This window comes from Rhipicephalus microplus, chromosome 6, assembly GCF_043290135.1.
Source record: "Rhipicephalus microplus isolate Deutch F79 chromosome 6, USDA_Rmic, whole genome shotgun sequence".
Taxonomy (NCBI): Eukaryota; Metazoa; Arthropoda; class Arachnida; order Ixodida; family Ixodidae; genus Rhipicephalus; species Rhipicephalus microplus.
Window position 1 is genome coordinate 162,529,229 of NC_134705.1, and position 17,995 is coordinate 162,547,223.

Here is a 17,995-nt window from a genome sequence, read left to right on the forward strand (position 1 = left end):
AAAAAATATTTCGTTGGAACTACCCAGTTTTTGGCCGATTCCCAGCGTGGGCGTGGCCACAGATTTTAGGCTCTGCTACTTCATCATCGTCCGACGCGTGTAACTCCGCTAGTACAGCACGGGAATCCGAAAGTTCTTGCAGCTGCGTGTTCGTACTTTCATGCACAATTGTAACACCACAACTCTTCGACCTCTGGTGGCTTGGGGCCCGTTGGAGAGAGAAAAATAGTATTTCTGATATTGCGGGCATCTATTATGCACTCAACCCTCATCTGAGCAGCAATTGATCATTTTTATCTGTTTGGCCAATGAGCATAATCGTTTTTGGCTGTGCACTTCGTCACCAAGTCCGTGGTGCTTGTTCGCTCCCGTGTTTGCGACAAAACAAACTTCGTTATCATGTTAGTAAATTACTGTTTAACTATTGCAATAACACCGTCTGACTGGAGGAGACGATGCGTAATAAGTGAGGAAAATCACAAGAGGAATATGTGGGTGGCGACACCACAGTGAAATTGCTGCATCGATGGCCGTAGTTCCTGATCGCTAGAAGAGTTCTAACAGAGATTCGTGACGTTTGGTTGAACCCCTATGGCTATAGTATGAAATTTAAAAAAAAAACACTTTGAAATTTATGAAGTTACCATTACCATCGGTGGTGCGAAAAGCACCACCGTAGCGGGAAGTGCAAAGGTGATACGTCGGACACTGTTTTTCCCATTTTCAAAATAAATGTTTTGGGGTGAAATTGACGACACTAAAGTTTTCCCTGCACAATTCACCACTCCAAGGGGATTTATTGTTTTCTTTTAATGTCCCTTTAAACTGGTAGGATAAGTGAGGGGGACGCTTCTTCTTCATATATCTACGCAAACGTTCTACCGCGCCCTGCAGGATCTCTGGCTTCACTTTCGCGACAACATTCTCACTCCAGCATTCTCTCAAGGCGAATAGATATACCATCAAACCGTAAAATTGACTGTCGGTGGCGTCGGCGTCCTACGGCGGCAGCGCCAACACGAAAGACGCACCATGTGATGACTTCACCATACGACGTCGCAGATTGTCAAAACTTGTAAAATTGATTACGCAATGTTAAATAGCGTGACGTCACATGATAGCATCATCACACGACATCGTCGCTCGGTCAGTGGTGGGCCGATCATATAGGCAGTGCTGAATTAGGTTACGTGCACAAGGTTTCCTGTGCCTCCGATTTTGGAGGCTATACGAAACCAAGTTAGCACACAAAACTTTAGGAGGAGCGCGGGATATTATCAACTCATGGGCAGAGTAAAAAAAAAAAAACATGGCAGTTTCGGCCTTACAGTCGTCCGAGGCAAATGCATAAGTGACCAAGTGACTTTGCTTGAACCACCTTTATGTGTGTGACAGAGGGAACCTTATTGGGTCCAGCGGCTTGGATACAAGTTCCCGCCAGTGAACCGATAGGTGTCCCGCAAAATAGTTCATAATGAGCATTGGAAGGCAGTATCGCTTAGCTTAGAGCCAGAAGAGTAGGTTCGGTCCGTCCAGCTGGCCGAAAACACTGCCAGGACCGAGGGGCTGTACAAATCCAGGATCGGTGCAGGTTCCCTTCTGGCTCTAAGCTAAGCGATACTGCCTCCCACTGCTCATTATGAGCTATTTTGCGGAAAGCTACTGTTCTGGCTCTAAGCTAAGCGATAATGCCTACCACTGCTTATTATGAACTATTTTGCGGGACACCTATCGGGACACCCGAGGACACGCCGACAGAATGTGTCTGGTCTAAATTAGCGGTGCCATACTCACGCTTAGATTACCGGAGCTGTCGTGTATAAATCTGATGGAGCGAATGCCAGGCGTCAGCGCGATGCCGTTTCTCAATTTGATGTCGTGGTGGTGATGCACGCCGTGGACGAGGCCCTTCGTGCCGACCGACACCGCGCCGTCAGCTTCCCGCCTGAAGTACAGGTAGCGGTTCTGGTACTTCGTGCTTTCGTACTGGATCTCCATGCTGCGCAAGTCGATCGTGTTGAACTGAGCGTTAAGCGCGAGTGTAAATATCGTGTGCAAAAGCTATCGTGCATCGTGGCGTGATGTAAGAATGGTCTTTGTGGCGGTGATGCATCGTGAAAACGTGGGGCGCACGAAAAATACACGGACTGAGAAATAACGGCAGGACAATACGCCGACTTACAACAGAATCATTATTCGACTGAGTCAGAAGGAATGCGTTTGAACTGTGCGCTGGAGCTGGGACATCGGGCTGGGCCGACAAAGCGAAGGTTAATGCAACGATAACCAGGGGTGAAGCATAATGATTAAAGCACTTGAAATGCTGCACATTGACTCCCCCCCCCCCCCCCCCCGTTCCGCCTCTGTCGAATAGAGAGAAATAAGTGAGAGAGAAATTATGTAAAAAGAGAGAGAGAACAGGTGCAAGGCATGGAAGGCAGGGAGAGTAACATGGTTAAAAAAAGGTAGGTATGATATTCTGCGCATCGGTGGGGAAATAAAGAGTGAGTGCATCGTCTGTCGTCTTTCTTTGTCCGTGTCTTTCAAGTGCGCCACACGTTTGCATAATGTATCATGCATCGATGCTTCGGACAAAGGCACACCTTCTCTCGGCACACAGGGGAGGGCAAGCCGGCTGCTTGACGTCGTACTCCCCCCTTTCTTTTTGTTCCTGCATGGCTAGGAGGCCTGACCTCCCGGTCCCGATGTGGGATTAGTTAGGCAGGTGGCAACACCCTGTGCAGGACGTATAAATAAAGTACAGGACGTACAAATCCGTCCATCCAGCTTAGGGGAATAAATTATGATGGTGGCTGATGAAATAAAAAGATGAAGCTTTCCCTGAGCCGCGCAAGCTTTGAACCAATGAAACTGGACGACTGCGGTGACTAATCTGGTTGCTTAGGTTGGGTTGTTTAAAGGTCGGTTCCAGGTCGTTGCTATAGGCTTTCGATATATAGGTGAAAATAAGTTGTTTATACGTTGATTGTCGGCGCAGAGAGGTTCGAGTTATATCACAAACGGTCGCGTACACGAGATGGCCGCGACAGGGCCGTCAGGATAGACCTGCCGGTCCCCACGTGGGAGTAACCGGGTGACGCGTGGCAACCTCAGCGTCTGCACTGGACCGTAATAAAGTTCTCACTCACTCACTCACTCACTCACTCACTCACTCACTCACTCACTCACTCACTCGCATGGTCGTCGGCTTGCTGCCGCCGTTGCCTTTCCCGCCCCCTAAGTAATCTGTCGTTGCACGTACTCGGGATTCCCGCTCGCCGACGTCTCCTCGCATCCATTTGTTGGGCTAGCTGTAGCCTTATTACTTTGTTAGTGGAAGTTGTGTGTAGTGGGATTTATTCAATATCTGTGGCACGTACACGTATGTGACGACAGTGTTCTGGCACTGGCTGAACAAGGAGCGATTCGCTTCGTCGGTAAAATTAAGGTGGCTGCAAACCTCGACTCGGGTGTGTGGCATAGTTGCATTAGCGCCTCGGCCTTCGTGTGCTCTGGTGTATTCCTTGGGGGTTAACTTGGCCACACTTGCGGAATGTGGAGACGAGAATGATGAGAGCCAGCCAGTTAATCAATTATTTAATGGACATATTGACCCGCTGTGTGTCGCCTGCGCCCTTCATAAATGTGCAACGTTGTGGTAGCGCGCTTGATTTTATGCGAAATCTTCTCTCTCAGTGTGTCTCAGAAGCCGAATGTTTGCACCATCCACCATATAGCGTGCTAGCAACCGACACTAATCGAACGAAGGAAAATGGTTTGGCAACTGATCTTTTCTTCATGCGGCAGGCACCTATAGTCTACAGTGGCAATGGCCTTACAGCCGCGAACATCACGTTTCATTTTGACCAGCCCTGCAGCTCATTATTGTAATTATTATCCGCTAGGCTTTGTGAGCTGAAGCTGTAGTCACTCTGCAAAACTCGAGCACACGCCTGTACTTACGCCTTGCCGGTTTCGACTTCCACGACCATGGTGAGGGTGCTGTTCTTGAGGAACCCTGTGGCGAACTCGAAGCTTAGTTTTTGAGTTAGGACATTGTGCGGTGTCTGCAAAAAGAAGAAAAAAAAATAACTTGGTAGTTGTCGGTGACAGCGCTGAACTGAGATCAAACTAGAGACATAAGGCATTATTACACAATGCACTATACTAGATGCTCTTAGAGCCATGGCCTCCAAGACGGCACGCCGCCGGCAGATCTCGGAGGCCATGCTAGAGCGGAGATAGGCGCCCGTTCCTTTGTTGAGTGGCGTTGCCGTCGCTTGTGTGACTGATAAAGCATAGAGTTTCCTAAAATTGACAACAGAGTGGGCTCTGGCGCTTCGATCGTTCAGCGACCATGGGAATGATGGGTATGTGCATGGGTTTGCCTAGTCTTCGTACTTACGGGCGGCGAATCGCACTTTCGGCTTCGTTTATTATTGCTGTGTTTCGGCTTGTTTGCAAAGGAAAGAACGAACCATTTTGAACTTCGTGACCCGATTCTAAACCGTAAGGCTAAAAGATTAAGGCGTTGAAGCGCAACTGACTGTTGAAAAGCCAAAAGGAACGTTAAGTGCGAATACTAGGCGAATCCGTGTACTAGCTACCCATAATTCCCATGCTTGTTGAAGTGCCATGCGTTGCAGGTCCCACACATACTAGCGCCTGCACAGTTCCAAATTCCACTAGACTTGCGTCACGAAAATGCGGTGGCACTGTTTTGGTAGGCAAAAGACGCTCTGCCTACTGCAGTTTCTGCTGGGTTTTCAATGGTGCATGTGGTGTTCTCAGTTAAGCAACCAGAAAAAAAAAAAAAAACGGTATGCTGACGAGCTGCGTCACGGTTGGATGCGAGTCACGTCTCACAACTTAGCTTTGTTTGTTGGCGCCAACGCCTCCTAGATTTCCCGTGCCTGCCGGATGAGCGCAAAACGCCGGTCATCTGTCGCAGCGCTGCCTACGTAGGTGTAAGGGTCTTTGTACTTGGCCTTTGAGATCGGCAATTTTGGCGTTTGCTACTAATTTTAGAGGATGCCTTGTATTAAAAAAGTTGCTTGCTGAATGACGGCGTCACTTACGTAGGGTTATTTATAAATACGTTTACGCCTTTTTATAACCTTTTTACGTTATTTTTGTTGCATATAAGCTCCAAAAACGTAAAAAATCTATTTGAAGACACCCCCTACTTGAGTGGCGCCACCACCATAGTTGCGATGACCGCCGCTTCCCAAGTGACCGCCGATAATCCGGCAGGCACGGGAAATCTAGGAGGCGTTGGTTGGCGCACATCGCAGCCCTCAGCGCTTATGGGTTTCACAATGCTTATGGCGTCTCACAGCGTCGTTTTGTTGGCACCACGGAGGCTGTGACGGAGCAGCCCTCAGCGCTTATGGCGGAACACTTCTAAATTACATTTATGGCGGAAGTTACGTACGGACGTCACTATAATTTTACCCATAATGTCGACATCGACCTACCTGTGCTTGCAAACATGGAATGGGTCTATATTTGCCGCAGAAACTGCATGCTTTCAGTGAGGTTTCTGCCAGGAGTACCACCGAGCCGCTGTTCAAGTGTCTTACAATGTCGCGCACCTGTTGAGCTTTCTGCGGCGCCGCGAGACATGCCTCTCGTGCTCGTGACAGTGGCCTGATCTGCTGGTCACCAGAGAGGTTGTTCGAAAGGGGCATTCGTGTGTGACGCTTTAGCGAACTCATTTATTTCACCTATATTTCTGGACACAAGTTCGTCCTTAAATAAAACTATTGTTTGTGTGACACTCTTGCAATACGCGATAAGAACCTTTATGCGATAGAGCGAACGAGGATGAAAGAAGGCGAACGCGAGGTCTGTCGATATCACGAACCACGATAGCATGTAATTTCAGTTTTCTTTCACCGTCACGGTCGCTGGCTCCTCACTTTGGAGTTAGTGCGCGTGCAGGGCTAACATGTACGGCGCTACGGTTAACTTCGCTTGCAACAGGGCTGTAGGCATTTCGCTTGGTTGACCACACGGCGCGGCCGCTACCGGCACCCGGCAATGCAGTTTACGAGATCTGATGGTAGCGCCAGAATACACAGCTTAGCGAGTAGGCGCAGCAAAACCGAACTTGCACGTGCATATCATTTTCTTTTTTTGGTTGTGAGCAAGCGGTCACGGCTGATTGTGTAAGCGCCCAGGAAGCGTTCTTTGCAAACGTACCAAAAAGGGCACTGACACTTGAGCGTGTCACTGTGTTCAGCGAGCGTTCCATTTTCTTAGTATGCCTGGTGGTCGGCACCAACAATGCTAAGCGGCCCAAAGAGCTTCGTTGCGCCCTCTGGTTCACTGCCGGGTGCCTATGGACGCGGCAGTTTGTGTAAAACACACTTCACTAATTATTTTCCCTATGGACTATTTTACCTAAGACACGTAGGCGCCACCATTTCGGGCCTGTTAAGCCGATGTTTTCTTGTTTTTGTATATTGCGACGCAAATAATAATGCCACGAAACATCAAACGCACCAATCTAACTGCTTTCACGCGTACGCGCCTACCGTAGCACTGTTCGTTTAGTCGTTTAATGTGCAAAACAAAAATGTTAACAGCCCAATATGACGGCACTGAAACCCATTCGTAAACGAACTTTGTGTGTATATTTTAAGCACCCGAAAGTATACATTTGGCTAAAAATCATGGCGGCAAAAATGTTTTTTTTTTTTGTTTCGGCATCCATTTAAGCGAAAGTTATTCAATGCCCCGATGTTAGAACTTACGGAAAACATGTAGTGGATGCCGTATTCACTTCTTATCTGCATCAGTCTGTAACGCTGCAAGACACTGATCCCAGGTGGCGTCGTCGTCAGCTTTGTCGTCATTTTGTGGAGCGCTCGAGTTCGGTCGATGGGGCGGGGAACGCTGCAAGAGGTAGAAGGACTGATTAATGTTATGTGTCTGATGTCTTACGCAACACGTCAACTGACCATTGTGCGGAGGGCCGTTGCGCACGTTTTGTTATATATACGTGACGCGTCACATTGCGTATAGAGCAGCAATTGACCCAAGCCCATAGCCAGGAGGAATGGGGGGAGGGGGGGCGGTGCCGTACGGGCCCACGTTGCCTTCCGAAATTCTTATGTTAGAGGGGGAGGGGGTGTTTTATCGTAATTGATGGAAATAGGAGTTTTTATAAAACATTCAAGGCTCCTAGCTACCCCCCTTTGCGAAAGAACTCCTAGCTGCGGGCCTGAATCGACCATGTAAGCCAAGTTTGTCAACCTGGGTTTTCGAAACCATTGTGGTAGCAGAAAGGGGAAGGGGAGACAAATCCTAGAGTACCATACAGGAGAGCGAGACACCCTTTATATCCGGGGCCCCAGCTGACTCGGACCAAGATTTAAAAGAAATGATGCGCTATAGACGAGTTGTTCCGGTTGTATATTGGAGGTATTCACGAGTACTTACAACGGCTGCATCTAATCAGTAAGCATTCATTAACAATTAACATTTTATTCATTGTCTAATTTGATAAAATATTACTTTTAAGTTATAGGCCGCCTAAAATAACCTCTAATTCTTGCATTGAACTTGTGCCAAATTTTTTCCTTTCATTTATAATTATTTTTTTGATAAAGAAGACAAGTCCACGAAACACGCCGAATAAACGCGCCACTTATAAGTGTTGTTTGGTTAACACTAAGCAAGGCTTTATTTACCCTAGATTTTTTTTTTTCGGGTAAGGGAAGGGGGTGTACAGAATGGCCAGCTTTGGCTACTGGTACTCGCTGTGTGAAGGCGTGTAAATATTTTAGTATCATCTGTTGAGTTAAAGCATGAAATAATAAACTACCCAAGAGGTCAGAACAAGCCTCCTTGGTCATGTAGAGGAACTCCCCCTCTATAGTTACGACCCTTGATGTGCGAATTTCAAATAACTAATCGTTTATAGCATCATACTCGATTCGGTAACAGTGCATATTATAAATACAGGATATTTTAAGAATAAGCGCCACGCTCACAAGACCTGATAAAGGAAGCGTTGAACATTTGGTCAAGTCTTCGAGTTACAAAGATACGTGCACCCGATGTTTGACGCGTCTGTCGACCAGTGTTACGGAGGTGGCACTTAAGAATTGGATCGAATCCGGATTTGTTACGCATTTTCGCGACCCCGCAATAGAATGGGAATGGAATAGAGACAACGCTTTGAGGAATTGATTTCAGTGCCTTTTACACTGAATGAATTGTGGATGAAATCACGTCATAAGACCGTCCCGTGGGCCTCACCCTTGATGAGGGTGTTGACAAAATTACGCCATGGCGTTTGCACGTGTTTCCCACTGCTGGAAACACAGCGTTAGGCTCACACGTCATACAAATTAACGACGCTCAGTGCCTCAATATGTGTTTAGAAAAAAGTGTTTAACGATTTTGAGTGTGTGTTCAGAAAAAGTGGTTAATGATTTAGGGTACTTGATAATCTACCACGGGAGAGCTGAAAGCCGCCCCGAAGACATCCAGAGCTACTGAGTGGTAGTTAACAGGCCAACAGTCCCCAAGTCAATCAGGACAGATACGAAAACTTCGCAATATCCACTGGCGATTTAGAGGACATGTTTAGCAAAAGTTTATTTGCACTATTAAAAAAACAAAAATTTCATAACATTCCAGTAATGGGCACATATAATTTGACAGATCTATGTACCACGACCAACACCACTACGTTGAAAGAAAGACATCATTGCTCTAATATTCATGTCAATGTTGGCATACGTGTACACAAGAACTCATGCGATATCATGATACAATGAACGGTATAACGATACAATATATCCAATGAAACACAACTGCTTACAAACGAAATAATGAATAACTACTCAACGAGTACTGCTTATAGCACCACGTCGGTGGAAAAATGAGTACATGATTAGCAAGTTCACTCGTCGTCCATTACTTCAACTCCCCATTTCTTTCAGACAGTTGACTTTCCAGCGACCGATGTTTGTGTCATTGTTTTTAGGTCCGAAATTTCTACGCCCCGTTAAATTTAGTCAAAGATACTGAGGTCGCTGCTGTGCAGTGTTTTATATAGTAACGACGTACCTTTGACTCTTAATATGGACAGTATTTGCATTACACAGGGGCTCTTAGGCGGCTAGTTGGTTTATGAACATTGTGCCAGAACATGCTCACGTCAGAACATTGTGGCATCGTTCGTAACCGCGAACCAGAATCTCTGTCAAAACCGCGTACAAGTTCAAGGCAACATGAAGGACTGAAGGGATGAGGAATCTTTCGATAATGTTGCAGGAGCCGAGGGTGCGACATGACGACATTTAGAAACGTTGACCTCATACCCAAATTACCTGTTCGATTTTACTTGCAACGTACCACATATCTGACGCCAAGAAGGATTGATTCGTTAATTGATGGCATATGTCCTGACAGTCGTGTTGTTCAGGGTGGTGGGTGGATTGGTGGTTCAAATTTTTCTCGAAAATTTTCACTTAAAGTGATATGTGGGGACTTATTACGTACCAAAACCGCGATGTGATTGTGAGAGACGCCGTAGTGGAGAGCTCAGGAAATTTCGACGACCGTATGGTGTTTTTTAACGTGCACAGACGTCGCATGGGTCTCTACTATTGCGCTTTCATCAAAATGCAACCGCTGAGGCTGCAGGGATCGAAACCGGTACCTTCGGGTCAGCAGCCGAACATTCTAGCCACTGATCCACCACGGCGGACAAAATTTTCAGTTTTGCTTGCCTATATATGCGCGCACACATTCAAACGCGTGCGCACAAACACAAGGACGGTTGAGCCCAGCACACTCCCCCCTTCCCCGGAAAACGATTTCTCGCTATGCTCCTGCTATGACATCTGCTTCGGTGTTACGTACGTTTATGCAATCGAGGTGCGAACGAAGTGGTACAACAGGCTGAAAGGCGTTATACTGTCAAGGGCTGCGTTCCCGCGAGCTTTCGTGAAACGTGTCTTGAAGATTGTACTGTGGATTCTTCCTGCGGGCGATACGCGATACGGCAACCCTACTGAGCCGCGCGCCCGAGTGTTCTCAACTGTACCTTCAGACAGCCATTCGCGTTTCCAACAATGCGATCTATACGGTGACGAATGGGAGGGCTTTGCACGGTCATGTATTTCATATTGACGCGTGTATGCGTTATACACGCGAAGACTATATAATATGCTCGAATAGTTTATGGGTGACTCGATCTGCGCCCAGGGAGCGCCGTGATAACTCATGCATAAGGCGTTGCCGTTCTAGTATAAGCGCTTCGAGTGAAGGCCCTATACCAAAACACAAGTGAATGGGTCTGGAGGCATATGATGGATTTGCTATCATCACACCATCGAGGCTCGACTTGAGGAATATAAGAGACCCTTGATCGTAAAGTTCGCATCAATCACGATCCGAGTACAATGTCGACCTCAACAACTACAAGGCTTGAAATAAAACACACACAATTGTGTGCGTGCACACGACTTCCCGCATTACTGTGTGGGCTTCGTGTGTGCAGGCGTATTCCCTGGGTAAACGTTGTACTTCGTCGCGCTGCCGAAGTTGATCCCTGAGGCCATGTTAAAAGGAAACGCGTGGTTATGAGGCTCTCCGCCAGGTGCGGTAGGTGCCACCGACATACTGAGGCGCTTGCAGCGACGTCGCGGTGCGCAGGCTGCGCCCAGCCCAAGGCTTGCAACCACCCTCTGTGATTACATGCTGCAAAGCTGCATGTGCCAGCATGGCCTCCGAGATTGCACCCTCTGTGATTATATGCTGCAAAGCTGCATGTGCCAGCATGGCCTCCGAGATTGCACCCTCTGTGATTACATGCTGCAAAGCTGCATGTGCCAGCATGGCCTCCGAGATTGCGGGCGCGCGGCAATCTCGGAGGCCATTGTACCAGTTGACATGTGATCATAGAGGGCAGTTGCAAGCTTTGGGCTAAACGCAGCCTGAGCGCGGTGACGTCGCTACAAGTGCTTCAGTATGTCGGTGGCACCTATCGCTTTTTAACAAACATGGAATGTCTGTAAGCTTCCGTCTCACGTTATTGAAGCAACTTTGAGTTCATAGTTGGTACGATTCAGCTGGCACGGATATTCATCGCTCATTCCAACTCTTTAAAAACGATCTGCTGAATAAACGAAGTCTTACACGGAACACGTTTCAGGGTGCACGCGAACGAGACTTTTCAATAAAGTGCTTCTTTGTGTGAAAGAATGGACGGCATGCTGGTTTTATTCGTACGTAACACGCGCTCAACAACTCGAATCTGCAATAGCTGCGTTAATGCATCGTTCACTAATTCTAAAGAAGTCCTGATTTCAACCCACGCACCTGTATGCTCCGGCTTTCAATGGAGTAAATTTTCTTCTAGGCTAGTAACCGGCAATCTCGCCACATTGCCTAATTGGGCTGTACTAGGTCAAACCACGGACTACAGGCGTTTCATTTTGTATAGTGAGCGATGAACACCACTGTGCAACGGTTCCTCGTTCTTATGCTCTTTATCGCGCTCATTGGTAAGTGAAGATGCTTTGTTCTGATGCTGTCAAAACGAGAAAACGGCAGCGCATCTCTATGTGCTTTAAGGCCCGTCGCGGCGGTGTAGTGGTTAAAGTACTCGGATGCCGACCCACAGGTCGCGGGATCGAATCCCGACTGCGGCGGCTGCATTTTCGATGGAGGCGAAAATGCTGTCCCGTGTGCTCGTATTTGGGTGCACGTTAAAGAACCCGAGGTATAGTCGAAATTTTCAAATCCCTCCACTACGGCGTCTCTCATATTCATATGGTGGTTTTGGGACGTTAAACCGCACATATCAAACCTGTTTGTTTCAAGGTCTCTCACCTTAAAACAAACACAGCACCTAGATCACGCCACTTTATTGTTTAGCAGCCGTGCGTAGATGATTTATCTAACGTGAAATATGACCATCTGCATCCTGGCCGCGCCGGCAGCGTCGGGGACAAGCGATGCCAAAGATCATCATTGCGAGATGCCGTCACCATATGACGTCATGATGACGTCACATATCGCCAGAATTTGTGGTGGTATTTTGACGTCATGTGACGTAACGTCATCTGATGACATCTCCAAATCGCATCAAAGCTCTGTCAAAAGTGGTCCGAATACGGAGGCAACGCAAAGGCAGGCTAGCTATCCTGCCTTTGCGTCGCCTCCATGATTGCGTTGTTTCTGTGAGCTGCCTCAAAGATCTGTGACACCTAGGTGCCACAGATGTTTGAGGCAGCTCAAAACCACGCTAGGCGCAGAGACTTGTCAAGGGGTGGTGGGGCAGTATCAATACATTGGCTGAGCGAAAAAAAAAAGCAGAAGGCTTCCTTGAAGTTAAGTGAATGCTCAAGGGTAGGTAGGTTTTGATTCGCTCGCTTTATGGTTATATATGAAAAACGTACCGCTTATAAGCGTGTTTCTCTATACCGGATGAATGTGGCATGCACCTGTTTACACGTCCACGTCTATGAATACACGTACGTAATCATGTCGGGCGGTGGCGATCGGGCTTTGAGCTGGGCGAAACCTACGCCCCGTGACGTCGCTACAAGCGCTTCAGTGGGTCGACGGTGCCTATAGCAGTTTACAAACACGGAATATATCTATATGAAATTTCTCGTTGTGATCCTTGCACCCACAGGTTCACTCGATGCGGTGCCCAAGTACTGTTCGTTCCGAAGGCACCCGGGCTACTGCCAGATGGGCGTCAAGAGCTTCTACTGGGACCAGCGGTCCAGCAAGTGTCGGCAGTTTCACTACAACGGCCGCTTCGGCAACTCGAATCGATTCGAAACGCTACAGGAGTGCATCGACGCCTGCGATGTCCGTGAGTCAACGCCGTACGGGCGGAGGTGGTTTGACAGGAATGCATGTCCCTAACGTTTCCGACTTTTGAATGCGAAAGCCCTCGACGCTGCATCAAACGCTCAAATCGGCCGGCGTGTCGACAACACGAGTGATGCAAAGAATCGGCATTGCTTGGTTACGTCACCGGTATGATGTCATCGCGCAACATGGTCGCTCGGTCAGAGGTGAGGCTGATGTTGAAGGAAGGGGCAGAGCAAGTGAGGTGCAGACAGCTTCCATACACGCTTCCATGGACAGCTTCAGCTGTCTGATTTTGTATTCGCTCCGGGATCGGAGAAACTGCAATTCCTCCAATCCCTGAGCCAATATAGAGTCGCGTGTTATAAAGAGAGGTGTGGCAGAGAATGGAGGTGTTTATGAATCATTTTCTACACCCCCCCCCCCCCCGGGCAGAGCTGTGCTATTGGAGCTTGTACAATTTCTTGACTGATCTTTTTAAAAGAACTTTCAATATTGGGAACATCGGCTCTGCAGGGGACTCTTGCCTTCGAATGCAGGCATTAGCCTGCAGGGTACTTTGGCCAGTTCATGAGGTGCTGCACCTTGCCATTCATTCCAGCGGTGCAGCATTGACGACCTATGAAGCCTGTCATTAGTTTCGAAAGGTGCAGAAGACATGCGGCACTTGTTCACGATTTTCCTCCACCTTCCATACGCTGACGGTGCCTGCTCAATTGGTGCAGCCGCGCGTGCAGCTGAGCAGACGAAGCAGCGCTTATGCACGTTGGTATATACCGCCTCTAACACGGTGTATGTTTGCGCCTCATAAACTGGCCGCATGTACGGTTTGCCAATGGTCAGTGCTAGTTGAACGGTGTAAATTAAGCGTATAGAAATATGGTCTGCACCTTGTCGGTACATCGCCATTCGTTTCGGGTGTCGCGCTGTGTCTGTACCGCTGAACTCGCGGTGCACAATTTCTCAACTTCGCGTGCACAGCCGTCATCCGGTTGCGATTGGTCCTTGTGAATTGAACGGACCTGTTGACTGGGCATATTCTCCTCTTTTGTTTATATTCGAACAGCGCAGCAGAAGCCACGTCACTCTGTCCGGCTCCAAAGCTGCTTGGGTGGCACGTGCTCCACATGCTGAGCAAGCGCCTTAGCACTGGCGAAATCATTTCGTGCTTATCTCATATAACGGAATGCCAAAATATTTTTACCGGGCACGGAGACCCTCCATCACACAGAAAACTAAGCGGACACTTAGGCTTGACACTCGGGCTCCTTCAGGTTAGGGCGTATGCCCTGATCCCGCGCTATTGTACGAGATTTATCCCAAAATACAGCCAACTAATACGTGTTCCTTCTGCGATGATATAGCTGACTTGGAACACTTGTTCTGGCGCTGCCCTGCGTTACGCTCTGAAGAACGTCATCTCCGTCCAAATGGGAAGTGATATGTCCAGCTCCGGACTTGAACAACAGTTAAGGGTCCCACACAGCTGCAACGCACGTGCCGGACCCTTGCCGCACGCAAGCGGGGGACAAATAAGCCGATTGGCGGCGCTATTTCACCCTCCGCTTGGGTGCGGTAGGTGCGCCGGCACGTGCGTTGCGGCTGTGTGGCGAGCGCGTGGAACGGCCCTTAGCCCGCAACGTGCTTTAGCAACGGATCCGCAACGTGCTTTAGCAACGGATTTAGCAACGTGCGGAGAATCCCGCAACGTGCTAAAGCACGTTCCGGAGGATCCAGAAAAGTGTATCCATCCATTCATCATAGGCGTATCAGCGCGGGGAAGGGCAAGAGGGCAGAAGTCCCCCCCCCCCCCCCCAACTTCCGACAGTGGTTACTGTTGGCTGCACGCTGGAGAAACAACTAAGGCGAAGCTCTCCTTCACAACAATCACTCGCTTGTATTGTTATGTACGAGGGAATGTTACAACGCGGATAAATTTTCCCAACATTTCTGCTGTGACAATTTTCCTTGTAGGCTCTTTGCGACGCGGGTTGCCCAGCGACCTTTGCGCGCCTTGTGCTGTAGCATTAAAGAGTAGCCTAGTGATGAACAGGGGCCCTATGACATTACATCACTTGTTCATGTTTTTTTTTCATTCTGCGGTGACTTGTCGATGCAGTTACGGATGGAAACGAGCAAACTTTTTATGAACTGGTCAAATCATTTGCACGCTTCAGGAAAATAACTTTCTTTCATCGAAAATGAATAACATCTGTTGTGTCGAAGCTGTTGTGAGCCTATGAGTGTGACTGTCACACACTTTTAGTGAAGCCCCACCGATCTAACAGCGGCGTGCGGCAGACTCGCAGACTTCCACTTTATAGCGCGAGAACAGAACGATGACACAGAGACAAGAAGGACACGAAGGACGTGTCCTTCTTGTCTCTGTGACGTCGTTCTGTTCTCGTGCTATAACTATCGTCATGTCATACCAACTAGCCCAAGCTGCCACACTTCCAAGTTCCACTTTACGTTTCGGCCTGCGACGCCGGAAAGAGCTCGAAATGGTGCATTTCAAATTTTGTCTAGGTTGGTCGACCCGTGCGGGGTTGCACGAGAAGTAATGCTTGGGTCTGACCGACAGACTCATGATGCGGAGACGGACATTTCAGTCAACACAAACAAGCATTAAATTAAAAGAAGTCTCAGCTTTGCCGCAAAGGCAAAGCAATGAACGCGACAGCAACAAAACGGAAGGTCACGCGCAGAATCGCAAGCAGATCGAAACGTGCCTCACGTTTCTCACGCACAAATGACGCACAAAACGTATACTCACAGGTACAGATGAACGCGTATAAGCGTCTCAGTTGTGACTTCGCTGTGCCTGAAAAGCGCGCCCTTTTCGCAAACGGAAACTGTACAACGATCGCAGTGACCTTTGTGCGCCCGTGGCTACAACAGAATAGTTCAAGTGAATGCCCAAGGCCAGCCAAGACATACAATCCTCCCCACCGCGAGATAAGGGCGCACGATTGAGCGTCGCCCTGTCCTTTTCGCGGTGCAAAGTAGGCGTGGGAGATGAGAGTGCACGCCGCTGCGTCGTGACGATGTGGCGACGCGCGCTCAATGGGCCATCTTGCTGGTAATGCTGCAAACACGCTATCCCCTCGAGATGCCCGTGAACAGCGGTAAGTGGTAGATATAGATAGCGTTTGTTTGAACGTTGAAAGAGGTGCTCCACCGTGTTTCAGCAGTTAATGACTCGCGCTCACGAATTAAAGGACCCAAGTTCGATTTCGCGCGCTGTAGTCTTTTGTTGATTTTTCTTGCGTTTATGCATATATAGATACGTATACATATACGGTGAGTGATGGCGACGTCGGCGCTGGTGGCGAAATTCAGCCGAGAGTGCCCTTGCTTTTGCAATAAAATTAACTAAGAGGAACAAACACAAATATGCGCGATAAAAATTATAGCTACAAAACAAACTATGCTCTAAAGGAACACCACAACAGGTACAAGTACACACATCGCGTAATTTAATTAAAATAACGACGTGATGAAAACTAAAAAAAAGGTGCAAATAATTACAAAAAGATTGCGCTCTCGCTTCAGCGCTTCTTGTGCAACGCAGCGCACACAACTGCAATTATTGCAAGCGGGGCATAATTAAATAACGGTTGTCGTAAAAAATCACAATAAGATGTTTCGTGTGGATCATGCAAGCTCGTGGTGCACGTAGAGGGGAGTTGACGGGGTGCCGCTGATGGACGGTGCGCCGCTCACAGACGACGAGGGTGTCCGGTGTTGCAGCCGACTCTATTCGTTGCGCGGTGTACTCCGCACTTGCCACCTACGCGAGTACGGAGGTTCGATCCCGAATTGTAACCTGGCCTCGACAATCGCATTTCGATGAAGGTGAAATGGTCAAGGCCCGTGCGTACTCTGCGACGTCAGCGCACAATAAAGATCACCATATGGTGGTCGAAATTTCCGGAGTCTTCCACTACAGCGTCTCTCATATTCACGTGAGACGTTAAACCCAAAGCATTGTATACCATACGCAACTAAAGTGGTTTTGCGATGTCTCCAGAATCGCACGCATTATATATAAGCGTTCTCCACTTCACCTTGTTTGGTGAATAGAAGCGCCAAGTGACCTCCGCAGTGGCCGAACGTCTCGCAGTAACCCACGAATAAATAAATAAGAGCATCATTAACGCTTCGTGTTAGGTGGAATAAGTGTCCGCGAAAACTGCTTACAGCTAAACCACGCATGTAACGCCTCGACCCAGGAGAAGTATCAGCTTATCGCTGTGATGTCCCTCTGCATGGGGCATCACTGAAATTTCGTTATAGTGAAATAGTGAATAAACGCGCTCTATTATATTGAGTATAAAATGCATGGTGTTCTATGGGCGCGAATCCGTGAAAAGTGAACTAATTCAATATATCGGGTATTCACTTATATTGAAGTTCATTGCCAAAAAGTGTTTAATGAAGGTTGTATACGAGATAGATACGGTGACTTAATTCCGGCTGTCAAGCTTGCCTAAGTGCCAAAATAGAGCTAACCGATGTTGGCGTGAGTGTTCTAGGTGAGGTATTGACTAACCCGGCATGACTGCTTTCAACGCAGGAAGAAAATGGGACAGAGTGACAGTCTGAGACAGTCTGATAAGGAGACGGCCGCCGAATCCGGAATCCAGCCCAATTTTGCCCTGTCCGCAACTTACATATGTCTAGTAATAAACACTGCAGCTCATGTTTCGTTCAGCATCAATTCACTTTTACAATGACCTTATTTCTACGACGTGTCTGTTTTTCACTAACTTTATGATTCCTGACGACAGTCTTTCTCGCGCAAAATAAAGTCGTCATCTATACGTGATGTATTCCCATCAATACATGTCTGAATAACCCGTAATCGGCATATTTTTTTTAAAGATGACTGATACATCTCTATTGTCATAATATCAGCTACGAAACGAGCAGTACCCTCAAACGCGCAGCATACCTGAAACGACAACTTGAGATCAGTTTATTAAATATGCGTGGTCACCCGTAAGCAAGCAGCGTCGTGATGTCAATGCACCGTAATAATGGTACAAGTTGTCGTCGCTGCACCAAAATACGCCATGCGGGGACGGAGGGAGTCACCATCGTTACGTTGCAGGAAACTCGGCATCTTTCGGCCCACGTCAAC

The 17,995-nt window shown here is 48.0% G+C and overlaps 1 protein-coding gene and 1 long non-coding RNA gene across 2 annotated transcripts in view; one reads left to right on the forward strand and one right to left on the reverse strand.

Moving 5' to 3' along the window:
• Window positions 1-17,995, reverse strand: part of LOC119167212 (uncharacterized) — an 86,231-nt gene that overhangs the window by 27,142 nt on the left and 41,094 nt on the right. The window contains exons 8-10 of the mRNA XM_075867896.1: window positions 6,759-6,900; window positions 3,964-4,067; window positions 1,795-1,999 (exon numbers count right to left, since the gene is read on the reverse strand). Coding sequence (XP_075724011.1) covers window positions 1,795-1,999; window positions 3,964-4,067; window positions 6,759-6,900 — 451 coding nt within the window. The remainder of the gene's footprint in view (window positions 1-1,794; window positions 2,000-3,963; window positions 4,068-6,758; window positions 6,901-17,995) is intronic.
• LOC142765624 (uncharacterized) lies at window positions 12,715-17,572 on the forward strand. Its single transcript, XR_012884333.1, has 2 exons — window positions 12,715-12,850; window positions 17,429-17,572. It is a non-coding gene; the product is annotated as an uncharacterized LOC142765624 (long non-coding RNA).